The sequence below is a fragment of the Seriola lalandi genome, unplaced genomic scaffold (assembly GCF_002814215.2).
Source record: "Seriola lalandi dorsalis isolate HSWRI2012SDOR001 ecotype SW California unplaced genomic scaffold, Sedor1 jcf7180002054301, whole genome shotgun sequence".
NCBI classification, from domain to species: domain Eukaryota; kingdom Metazoa; phylum Chordata; class Actinopteri; order Carangiformes; family Carangidae; genus Seriola; species Seriola lalandi.
The window spans coordinates 335,651-348,781 of record NW_019524854.1 but is presented as its reverse complement, the minus strand read 5'-3'; the positions used below and the strand labels follow the sequence as shown (position 1 = coordinate 348,781).

Below are 13,131 nucleotides of genomic sequence, written 5' to 3'. Positions count from 1 at the left end.
TTTTAATACTTGTTAATGACACTTTAAAAAAATTTTTTTTTTTTTTTTTTTTTTTAAATGGTACAATCATCTACAACAATTCAGTTCAGAGTTCTTCTAAAGAGCTGACACAGGCTTAGCTGTGGGTAAGATGACAACAGAGGGCTCAGAGAAACCAGCAGCCAGCACTAGTAAAGTCAGATGTTGAAAGGTGTGAATGGTAGATCTGAATATGTAAAAGTATAAAGAAGAGCATAAAAAGAACAAGACGTTTTCTAAACTGTACAATTATTAATGGAAATGATATCTCTGACTGCTTGTCTGTTGCTTGCCTAGAAGATGTCAAAAACCTCTGACTGTGCTCTTGGCTGTGGTTTTCCTGTATTTCCCAATGTCTTAATCTTCTTTGTATGCAAGCAGCCCCCAAGTCAATATTCCACAACAACAGAGAAAAATAAAAACCAATAGTCTACCAAATTCTTTCCTAACTATGATGATTGTATTTGGGTGTCTCAAACAACACAAAGTATTCTGAAACTGCACGACGGTGATGAGAAATGCAGCTGTGACAGGAGATGTAACCCCATATGTTTAGCTGTTCGTCATTCTTAACAAAGCAGAACTTGCCACAATGAGCGTAAACATTAAGACTGAGTTTTAGCTTAAAAACATGTGGATGATTCCATACTGTCCTCCAGGCCTAGACTCCACTGTTATTGTTGTGGGTTTGTCTCACCGACTACAAGACACCAGGACGAAGCATGAGTTCTCAGCTCTTCACTGCTTCATGTAACAAAAGGACAGTAGCGCACTAAATGTATAATGAGTTTGTAAATTGTTAATTGTTAAAAGTTAATTAACTGTTCTCCCATTGTCTTGACATGTACTCTGCAACACAAAGGATGGCTTTACTCTTACACTTCACCAGGGGTCATTTGTGTGTAGACATGAATAGACTGTGGGGTCTCAGACTTTTGGACCCCACTGTAAAAATAAGCAGGTAATGATTTTCAGTCTAATGTAATTCTAATACCAAGCTGGATTTCATGGTATAATTAATCAAACACTGTAGTTTCATATAGACTAAATGACGAAGGGACAGTATTTTTTCTTGGGATTTGATGGTAGTCTTGTTATCTGTGAACAAAGCCTGTGTGACTGCAAGTGCTGACTGGTCCTCTCAAGAGGGACAGAGAGATACAAACATGTTGACAGTCTGACATCAGAGATGAGCAGACCTACGTCAACATCAAGCTGACATGCTTTAGCCCGTCAGGCCAGCAACACGGCTGACAGCATGGCAGCATGTAAACACCCGACGCTACAACTTGAGGCTGAGTAGCAGGTTTAAGCTAATTTTTACGCAGAAGCTCAGATGCAACATCTGAAAAACACAAAAACTAGTTACTCAAACAATTACAGCTCTCTCTTATCAGATTAGCTGCACAATACATCTGCCTCTCATCAATGGGGTGAAAACATCCAATCAAATGAGCAAGCAAACACACAAGTCTAAAACAACACAGCACTTCCTCACTTCTGAAATCTCTTCACTCCACAAAACCTGACCTAAAACTAAAGGTCAAACTGTTAACGAGGCCTCCAGCTCACCCAGGTTCACCGGCTGCTGCCAGCTGTAAATTTGACCAGGAGGTGGCAGGACACAGACACACACAGACACACAGACACACACACACACACACACACACACACACACACACACTCCAACAAAACGTTGAGGGCTTCGCTCCCCAACACTCAAGCCTGCCGTGCATGGACCATTATGTGCAGTGGCCCCTATGCTCTGGCCTGGTCAGAGGCCAGCCCCTCTGATCCCCAATCCTGTCCTGTCATGGGTCACTGGAAGGGGCTCTTGCCCCTGGGCTCACCTACTACACTTCCACTGTTGCTACCTCTTAACCCTCTTCTCTCCTCTCTCCCCCTCTGATGCCTTTGGGCTGAGGCTGGGGGTCAGGGGATTGGGGAACGGAGGTCATGCTAGCGTCACCCAGGCTAGAGACACATTGAATCTCGGTGTTGTAACCTATTATCACCCCGTCTTTAGCAGTGGGGTATGAAAACACTGGGGCTTTTAGCCCTCTGGCAGGGACAGAGTCGCTATCAATGACTCCAGTGCTAAAGCTAAATGGTGTACTTAGCATACTAAATTGATACATCTAGTCCCTAATTCCTCTTTTGCTAGAACATGAATGTGTGCGTCCAAGTGGATAAAGTCGACGGACTTTCATTCAAAATATGCTAAAAATTCAAACTGAACATGGAAACAAAGTGATGTGGTCCAGATTTCCTCTTTGTTTTGATCTGAAGTTGAGCTCTCACAGTTTGATCCACAATGACAGGTCTAGACCGAGAGAGCAAACGAGGGCTCTTGTTGGGCTTTTGCAATCAAGCATTGGCCAGCTACGCAGTAACACAATCCATATGTTTTATCGGCGGGATGTGAGGGGGGTGGTAAACGCAATCAAGCGTCAAAACCCCCAACACCACCACTGTTACCCCCATCCAGTGACCGAGTGCCAGGAGACCAAGCAAAACCCAGCTTTGACAGAGAATGTCTGACTGTAGTCGTAAATGTTTTAGGAGAGCAGTTAAAGTGTGCACTGGGAGTTCGAAGGCCTTCAGTATGAGAATGACCTGTGCTGTTGCAGGGCAGATCCAACGGCTCCAATAGCTCAGAGTTTGGGGGCCCAATGGGCAGGGATTCAAGTCCAGGTTATAGCTGGCTGAATCTGAGACAGACGGCTGGGACAGATGAGGATTAGTTCAACGCTTTGATCAGAAGATCAGGAAGCTTTCATTGCAAAGGGACAATGATTGGTAGTGACTGGACTTTTTTGAAACCTTTTCTTCTTTGTGTGTGAGGATGCTGGATGGGGATTTATTCTCCTGCAATCCTGCAATGCTCAGTCCTTTATCTCTTCTACCTTCTAACAATCTCACAAGTCAACCATCTTAAAAGGAAAGAAGGCAACGTTTTTGGATGAGTTGTGAGTGGTGGTGTGTGTGTGTGTGTGTGTGTGTGTGATTATTAGTGTGTACAGTACCTTCACATCAGATGTGTCTCTCTGGCAGTTCCTCCAGGCGCGGGACACTGATGAGAAGGTGCGGTCCGCATGGTCAAACTTTCCTCCTTGGAAGTTGAGGAAGAATGTAGTGAAGGGTTCCTGTTGATTAGCAAAAAAAAACAAACTCTAAATCTGAGCTCAGGATTGTGCTGCTTTAACTGTAATAACACCTATTGTGATTGTACATACAATAAAAGTCTGTTAAGCTTGCTGTACAATAAAACACTCTGTCACCAGATGTGAACCAAATCTACTCTTTTTACACACCCTCCTCCAAACTGGATCCAAAAATGAACAAGTCAAATAACAATAATCCCAGTGAGCTACTAAAGCCAATACACTCCTGTTACTGATGCATTTCTAATCATGTATAATCTTGTTAGAACAGATCAATAGCCGTCTCTCTGACGCAATAGCCCCCAAGTGACATGGCCACAATATGCTGGGCCACAGCTACAGACTAATGTTGTATATAGCTAATTAAGTTCAGCCTGGAATGACATAAGGCTCATTTGTAACAAAAACTGTCCAAGAGGTTAACCACATTGTATCTCTGTGCCTTTGAAACAGCAGAACAGGATTAAGTGCACTGTAAAATGTCACAACAATACACAGAGAGAGCAACAATCACTGTGCAAACAGTTTTCAGTTACTCTCTGATGTTAAGTTTGATCTTTAAGTGAGAGTTGTAAGCGAGGGTTTCTGGTAAAGTGGCTTTAGAATAAGCCCTCTAATGATGTGCAGGGATCAATGAGGTTACTCTACTGGGAGTCACTGAGACAGTGAGCTACCGGGACAATAACAGCAGAAAACTGCACATTGGAGAAACTTAGTAACCTCCCTTTCCCCCGAGTGCAGTATGGAAAGATTGATGGCATCCATTCAAAGGTAACGAAAGAGAGCACTCCAGCGCACAACGCACAGAGGCTCCTCAAAAAACACACCAAATCACAGATAATATTTGTGATTCTTGAATTTGCACTGTTTTTGTTGTTTTTGTATTATTATATGGAAACAACATATGGTGTAATGATTTATATCCATCAATAAATGAGGAACAATATGCATGTGTTGCCATATTTAGCATGCGTATACGCTCACTTTGAGACAAATATATTTGTTTCAAGGAATCAAAGGTCTTATTAAGAATGAATGAACCAATTAATGACTATAAGTAATAAAAAAATCAATTCAAATTGTTTGACTCATGACTTGAATGTGCATACTGCTGTGTATACTTATACCTCCAGTGTATGGGATCCATTGCATGAGCTGTATTATCTATTATTTGAGGAGGAAATTCATTTTTTAACACTAACAATTAAGAATGCTGCGAACTATATTGAATTACCAGTTATTTTATAATCGTGCATATCTAATTATAAACATTGCACTTACGATACGTAGCAGCCACATCATTGTGAAGCTGGAGGTGGAGTAGTGGGTGCCATAGTGGAACTTAGGCACCTGATCATCCTCCCAGGACTCATATCGGTCTGAAAAGAATGCCGCCCTCTTAGGATTCAGAGCACCAATGGGCTATGGAAAAAAATATAGGCATAAAAATATAAGCATAAAACAAGAGAAAAATAACCATTTACTTTCTTACTGCTGCTCGACATGAAAGCAGAGATAAAAACAAGTAATGACAAACACAAGTGTGATAGCAAAAGGAAAGCAAGGAGGCAGCGCTGGTTTGTATTGTGAATATATTCAGGGACCGCTCTTAGCAGCACAATAGTTGCAAGGCAAATGAAGCTAGTAACCTTTGTGCAATCTCAAATGAATATTAGATGATGTTTCCCTTCAGACAGAGATCAATCCTTTCCCACAGAGTGCTTTTTATAGGCTGTGAAACAGAGCCCCTGCAGCTGCAATCTGTCAGAGAAAACTAATGTGCTCCAATGAAAGAGTGCCCACTAGGAATATCAATAGCAAGGCAGTGGATTCCTTTAATTTCTACTTTTATTAATCTGTAACTAATACACTGGTCACCAGCCCTATTTGTAGTCAAGAAAAATGTTTAAGTTGCATTAATTTTCCATCGCTCTCCAAAAACCAATAACCCTGTGCCACTCTGCTATTATTTAAATACTCATTTATAGAAATCACTTTCAGGCTGGTTCAATTTTTATTAGCCTCTGCTGGCTGTGCTTCATTCCCTCAAACCCCCCTTCATCTCTTTCTCTTTCTCTCTCTCTCACTCACACACACACACACACACATACACACACACACACATACACACACAGAGCAGATCAATGGTAATGGAATGATGGCCTTTTGAGGACGAGGGCCTAGTAGGACGTGGATCAATTGGATCTCTTTCATATCATAGGGTGCCTGTCACAACAAGGCTCATCCAGGGCCTGGCTTTGATATTGATCTGTGATATGGCTACTGTTTTGTGTGGGTGTAATGGGGCATGGTTGTGTACATGTATTTGTGTGTAGCGGGAGTGATGCACAAAAAGGGTTGTACAAAATTGGTTGCTTTTACTGTTTAGTGTGTGCATATTTGATGTTATTTTGTAAATAGTGTTGTGAGCGTGTGCGGATTTACACAGCGAAAATGCCTTGTGCCACCACACTGTGCAGCTCTGTGCTGACAGTGATACACTGTGGGCTTCCTCAGGGCCACTGGGGGTGGGTGAGTACACACAGTGAATTATACATCACACCCATTGGTCTGATTTATAGCCCTAATAACAGTCGGCTCATTAAAAAAAGAAAAGGGAGAGGAGGCATATAAAATAAAAAAAGACTGAAAGTGCCACAGTGACAGAGAGCAAGAGAAAGAAAGAGAGAGAGAGAGAGAGAGAGAGAGAGAGAGAGAGAGAGAGAGAGAGAGAGAGAGAGAGAGGGAGAGAATTGTGTGTGAGTGCATGTGGGAGCTGTTGGTTTGCACGCGCACGGCATTGTTTACTGCTGTAAATTACTGTGAGGCTAGCACTCTCAGCTTACAGTAGCTACAACAGCGCGGTGGTGACGGCACCGTACATCAGAGCAGAGCGCCTGGCAGTGTGTTGATGGAACGCCTGCTGCTGCCCCACCAGAGATTGGCCTAATATGTCGTGGCAAAGAATAGCGCTCTGATGAGCTCTCAGATAAATGAGCCAATCTCATAGTCTTAATTAGACTAGAGAGAAAGCTACAAAGTGAAATTGTGCTGCCACTTCGAGGAGGCAAACATCAGAGAATTAATCTTGGATTATCAGTTCTTCATCTAGAGTAGATGGTGTTACAGAGCCATTTAAAGCTACAGAGACTGAAACTACTGTGCAGCTAATAGGGTTTATAGAAAAGTGCTGCGTAAACCTAAACAAATCAACACATTTTGCACCAAATTTATGATCAGATTTATGGTTACAACTATACTGTATTATAGCACAACACATAGCGCGTGCACAGAAACATTACACTGTTCATTGAGATTATGTACCACATAATGCTGCATGTGTGTCAGCCTACATGTATCTGAAATGTCTTCTGTAGTGAATTTGTTGAAGTGAACTTTGTTCTCTCTAAATGATACTCACACAATGGACGTTTATATCCAGAGAGAAACGCCTTAAGGAACAAGAAGGATCTTCCTGAGGACTATTATAAGAACATTACCAAGTGCTATTTTGCTTTTAAAACAATAATGGGTCACTGGTGATGAAGTATAATAGCTTACCAACGATCTGAGCATCACTGGGGCTTTGAGTAATAAATCAAAAGAGCCTTTTGAAAGGAGTGTTTATGTATAATGTCCTATTTAAACAGTGAAAATAGTGTGGAGGGCCTGGGGGATAAACATATGGGGCCCGTATGGTGAAATCAATACACCATTAGCTGATCTGGCTGTGAGTAGTAGGTTATAGCACAAAGGTACAGGGAGCGCTCAATAAATCCTCACTATTTCTGTCGCCATGTAAATGCAGACTACTTAATGTATGGTCAGGAGGTTAACAATTCCTTTGATTGTTTGCTGTGCTTCATTAAAAGCTGTACAACAACAAGAATGAAGATGCGTTTGCCTTATGTTGAACTGAACGACCCAACTGGCAAAAAGTATTCATCCGACAGATCTCTATATGTAGGACAAGTGCATTTTTGTGGGGAAATTTGTGATGGTGTGCAGAACTGGGGTGTATGAGAGGGCAGAGGAATAATAAAAAAACAAAAACAGCAGAGTTACAACACTTGCAGTCTGTTCTAGTGTGTGCTTATCGTGACTACAATGTTATCTCGGGAGTCGGCGTTTGATGTCAGGTTGAGGTTAGAGTTTATGATAAGAAAGTCCCTGGGGTCAGAATGGCTCTGGCAGCAGGGAACATAAATTCTGTGTGGCCTCTGTTGTGCTGGGGATGATGACAGTGTGTGACACACACACACGTTCATGGCAATTTGGCTTCTCAATGTCACTGGAAGCTTCTCAGATGACCTGTTTCTATAAGAGACAACCGCCAATGTGACATAAGAGGGGGATAAGAGATATGTGGAGGGTGAGAAAGAGAGACCGAGTGCGAGACAAACAGAGAAGGAGAGGGGGAGCAAACAATGAAGAGGAAGCCCAACAGAATGAAAAGAGAAACCAAGCAAGGTGACGAATGGCGCGTGCACACGCATGAAGCTCTGAACCAACTGTGACGGTCAGAAAACATTAGGATGCAAAGAAAAGAAACACAGAATACAAATGATTTCGAGTGCAGAATTGGCAGGTGGGGGTTGATTTGGGGGGCTGCACAGCGCTGCTTGCCCTTTTCCAGACACTGCAGTCTGCCACGGTCCAGTGGTCATACACTGATTTCACACACGTGTCAACAACATGAATAAAACAGATATAATAAAGACTGGCCCACTCCCTGCCCTTCCTCCTCTCTCTGCTGCTATCCCGCTCTCCGAGGAGAAAGGAGAACAACGACGGCAAATGATGTTGTTCTTCTTCTCTTACACACTCTCCTCCTCTTTCTTTTGCTCTCTGATTGTCTTTCTGTTTCTCATCCTTTCACCCATCTCCCCCCCTTCATTCAGTTTGTCCCTGGGGCTGCAAGGCTTGACTGAACACAGAGGCTGGGCTGTCCAAACTCCAAAGGAGAAGAGCAGGAGGCAGAAAGCAGCGAAGAAACTGAAGGAGGGCTGCGTGTTTTTGTGAGTCTGTGCGTGTGTTGGTGGGGAAAGTACAACTGTCACACCTCAGCCTACTGGGCAACATGAAGCCAGATAAACAGAGAAATTATGCAGCCTCATACAGTTGGAGAAAGCTACACTGGGAGGGATAAAAGCAGAGGACGGAGACACAGAGGAGCAGATCGAAAGTGAAAGCAGGACTAAGGAGAACCTAAGGGACGAGGTGTTGACTGTTGGGGTGTTTGAATCTGTATGACAGCAGTGTGAAAGGCTGGACCTGTGAGTGGATGGTTCATGTGTGCTTGTGTTGACAGCCACTGTGTTCGTGCAGGGCTATAGTATTGTACAGATAACACGTTTCTACCTTCTTGGTTAATGCAGTTGAATGGAATAATGAATATTTAAGGGTGTGGTCATACCAGAATCTCTAGCCTTGAAATTTCAGGGGGTTGGTTTGCAAAGGCAAACTATATTGTGCTTTCTCATAATGTTTGATGACACACAAATTCTCACTGCTGACAAACTGAAAACTCTCTTGACAGCTCTGACTTCTGAAAGCATAAACAGACTGTACAGATCTTTCATTCATTTCAATTAAAGCACATCCAGGCTGCCAACACAGAGGGCTTCAGCGTCGTCTTAGGCTCAACTTTTGCTGAAAACCACTGCAACGTCATCCTGGACTGCCAATCAAATACATGCAAGTACACATTTCTTGCGGGTTACTTTTCTAAAATGACTGTCATAATGTGAGAGTTTATAAAGTGCTGTGCAGTTTCTTGGCATTTAATAAACCTTAAAATGACAGTGAAACAGCTGTAAGAGCATCTCTATCTTCTGTAACGTGAAGTATTTTAGAGTGAAACAGAATATGTGGGCAAGATACACTACAGTATATGCTTTTAGCATATGACATTTAAGAGATAACTGAACAATTAACACAGGATTATACAGTAACTTCTAGTTCCAACTCACCCACATCAACACAGCTCTTTGCTTTTTCTAAAACACAGTCTAATTACAGCCTAACTGTAATTTGTTCCCATTCGTCTCACTAGATGAGTACCTCCAACCTCTCCCTCACCCTGCACGAGCACGGACGGCCCCAGGACCTGAACAAATGCCCTCAAGTGTAAATCTGAAATGGATTTCCTCCAACGTATCCTCTGTCCATTAACACATGCCTTTTTGTTTCCGTGGCTGATTTATTCGCTCATTTTCGTTCCAGCAGCACGACAGTCGCTCAATCATCTCACTCTAGAACTAATCCTCTGTCCTCCCACCACTGGACATCATTACATACAACTGATCTTCAGTCTGACAAGTGCAGCTGGAAAGCTTTGGAGTGTGTTTTTTAGCCTTTTTTTTTTTTGCGTGTGTAAGGGAGGGAGTTCATGTGAGTAAATAATTGCATGTCTACTTACAATATGGGGGAGCCTCTTTTAAGCAATTTCAGCCATGTGAGTGTGTGTATTTATGTGCCAGGGAGCATCTCAGGGCAGGTTTCATTGTTTTAAGCCCAATCACTTGATGCCTGGAGCTACCAGGGAGTATTACTTCACTTCCTGGGGTGTTGCAGAGGGTCAAACTTGAAAGAATTCAATTATGAAACTTTCAGTTATGGACAGAAAATAATAGCTAAGCCAGAGAATGGGAGTTACAGAGGGAGAACATGAGGGGCTTAAATCTGTTTTAACTGCAGCAGGGCAGGACTGTCTCAACCAACAAAAGTCTACAACTAATCCTACAGATCATCAATGATGTACATCACTTGCAATTTTGGGAAATTTGTCACATTATAACCCCAGTTTATTATATTGGCACATAGATAGATAGATACAATACAATTATCAAGAGAGATTACCCGTGATGCCAATAATGTACAAATAAATAGTTCAAATTACCTAAAAAAAACATCTAAGTCTAAGTTTTGCTTTTAAACTTTGCAGTGACGTTTAGTGTTTTACTCAAACACATGAGTAATTGAACGAGAAGGACATCGCTACACCGGTGTAAAGATAGCAATCAGTGATTAAGGAGCTGGTTCACTAAACTATGATCAATGGCAATTACATGGCAACTAAATGGACGTTTGGAACAACACACACAGTCTCACAGTCACACTCACACACACACACACACACTCTCTCTCTCTCTCTTTGCAATTAAGAAAACAGTAAAGGAGGAGGAGAGGATGTGCAGTTGGTGTCTTACCTTAGACAGATCTCTGAAGTTGCTGGGCAGGGTGAGGTCAAGTTCTTCTGAGTCGTAGTTGGTGATAACCCATGGGAAGACCGGGTACTGGTTTAGGTCATTAAAGGTCCGACCTGGTGGAAGGAAATGAAATGAGAAAGGACGAAGTGACAGAAGTTTAGACACATCATGGGATCAAGGACTCCCAACACAAACCTAAATTAATTTCTGAAACTTTTGTGTTTGTGTACGTTTCCTCAATTGACAGGTCTGTGCCACAGTCTGAAATAACACTACACAGGTGATGGGTGGTGTCCTCACCAGAGATGGTGTTAAGAAAGATGAGGTACTCAAAGTTGGAGATTTCCCGACGTTGCCAGCGCTGGGTCATGTTGGATGCTTTGAATAGCTGCTTTGGTGTGGCCAGGGAGATTCGCCTACAGAGACAAACAGAGTCACAGATATTAAAAAAACTCTAGTCAGTTAAATGTTCTTTCCCTGGTGAGTTTCAGATAATTTGTACCAAGTAGTACAAAGACAAAGTCAGTCATAACAACACTACAGCAGTGCTTGGCTTGAAAAAAGCCTCAGGCTTCATTAGACGTTAGCAATACAAACGTCATTAAATGAAAAATCTACTGAAGTTACACTCTTGCTAATTAAGAAGACAAATATGCAATAAATTGGGTCGAATACACATATTTGTGTATGTGCGCACGCACAAACAAGGCCCCAGAGCATGATGTATGCTGTAGGACAAAAACAAATGACCCCCAATCCAATTAAAACAAAAGAAAATGATGGAATTAATCACTGTCATGGTGTGAGATTATAGTCATTAGGACTCTCAAAGGTGAATATACGACTTTACTAATACAAGTGTACTACAACACACACTATTTCTTATATGATGTATTGTTATCAAGCAATAATGTGCATGAATGTACTTTCTATGTAGAGAGGAGAAAAGACAGAAGGTGTTGGATATTGTCAAAATGTTTTAACAGTGAAATGTGATGGTGTAATCGTTGTTGTAGGACTCTGGATAGGAAACAAAACAAATTTGTGTCGTACTGGCTGTAGAAGCTAGTGTTTGTGTGTGTGTGTGTGTGTGTGTGTGTGTGTGTGTGTGTGTGTGTGTATACTGAGCTGGCCTGTACAGCTGTCCTCAGGTCAAACAGGCAAGGTGTTCTTGGCCTGCAAACTAGCTTGATTAATGAGCCCAGCAAAAACACACACACATTCTCTCACCCCAACTCTGTGTGTTATATATACACACACTCTCGACTACATCCATACTGATTCATTACTGGATGCACTTTTTTTTTTTTACTCAGACTGATTGCACAGCCCTCACTGTTGTGTTTCCACATGTAGCCTTTTGTGTTTCTTAATATTGAGAAAACATTTCCTCTTGACCCCAGATCTTCCTGACAAACACTTTACTTCCCCCAAATATTTCACAAATCCCACTAGACAGCGACTGAACTCAAATTAATAATGACAAAAATTTCACAATATGACAGATGATAGTGAAATCCCTACATAGAGAGATTTGTACTTAACCATGTCTTTGAAATTGTTTTCCATCTGGTATTCTAACTCTTTAAATTTAAAAAATCTTCAGTCATCATGTTTATGATTTGCACTTTCACACAAATTTTGTGCAAGTTTTATATTAAATATGATCATCATATTGTTCCCAAAACACTGAGAAAATATTGCTCCACCATATAATGTATCACATAATTCAAACATGCCACAAGACTTCCTGGGCACTACCCATTGTTTCTCTTGATTTTTACAAGACATATGCCAGCAGTTAGTTTGGGCTTGGACTCAATGCAGACATGATGTGAGGGAGGCAGGGCTGTGGGCGGGGGCGGGGGTCTGCCCTGCAGGCTTACAAGCATCTATTTGCTTCACACTGATGGAAATAAATAAATGAACTGGACTATGTTTGTGTGAAGCCAATTATATTTGGGAGGTGAGGAGAGAGTGGGAGGCATGGAAAAAAAAAAAGAGAAGGAAAAAAATCAGTGACCAACCCATGTGGCGGGAAGAAAGGGAGGGAGAAAATTCAGGTCAGAGTTTTGAGATGCAACAACAATTTATATGATGTTTAGTCCAATTTCACTTGCTCGGTCTCATTTGTTTTCACAAAACTTTAATTTTCTGGTCTGGTCAGATGTGGCTCTGTGGTATGTTGAACAGAAGCCTGCGGTGTTAAGAGTCAACTGTTAAACTTTTGAATGGATACGTTTGTCCGCGTGTCTAACCTGGTTTGTGGAAGGCCAAAGTTCGTGCCCACCCCAACACGAGGAAGACTGTGGACCACCTTCTTTACGGTGGCGGGATCTGGGAAGTTGAACATGACCGCAGCTGTAGAGAGGCACAGAAAAATACCTTGTTATATTAACGGTTATAGTCATAAATTCATCATACTGCCAGTGAACTCTTGAAATGCACATCTGCTGTATTTTTCAATATAAAAACACCAAAAAATATGTATGTATATCCATCAGGGTTACGATAACAAGGTGAATCGGTTATATATGGGTAATTATGGGCGCTGCCTTACTTCTGTTGGCCATGAAGATTTCCAGAGCAGTATTTTGCAGCAGGTAGCGCCTGGAAAAGACGGCACGGATCTCTGTGAACAGCCATTTTCCATGAAGACCTTCTGTGTAGGCTAGAATCTGGAAGACAGGACAGGGAAAGTGAGACATAAGGGAATGGGGGGGGGGGGGGGGGGGGGA

General features: G+C 42.0%; 1 protein-coding gene across 4 annotated transcripts in view; it reads right to left on the bottom strand.

The window, feature by feature from the left end:
* lrba (LPS-responsive vesicle trafficking, beach and anchor containing) overlaps window positions 1-13,131 on the bottom strand; it is a 179,846-nt gene that overhangs the window by 36,801 nt on the left and 129,914 nt on the right. For all 4 annotated transcript variants that reach the window (XM_023406305.2, XM_023406306.2, XM_087174014.1 and 1 more), the window contains exons 40-45: window positions 12,954-13,071; window positions 12,652-12,754; window positions 10,694-10,809; window positions 10,394-10,506; window positions 4,464-4,604; window positions 3,045-3,164 (exon numbers count right to left, since the gene is read on the bottom strand). In XM_023406305.2, coding sequence (XP_023262073.1) covers window positions 3,045-3,164; window positions 4,464-4,604; window positions 10,394-10,506; window positions 10,694-10,809; window positions 12,652-12,754; window positions 12,954-13,071 — 711 coding nt within the window. The remainder of the gene's footprint in view (window positions 1-3,044; window positions 3,165-4,463; window positions 4,605-10,393; window positions 10,507-10,693; window positions 10,810-12,651; window positions 12,755-12,953; window positions 13,072-13,131) is intronic.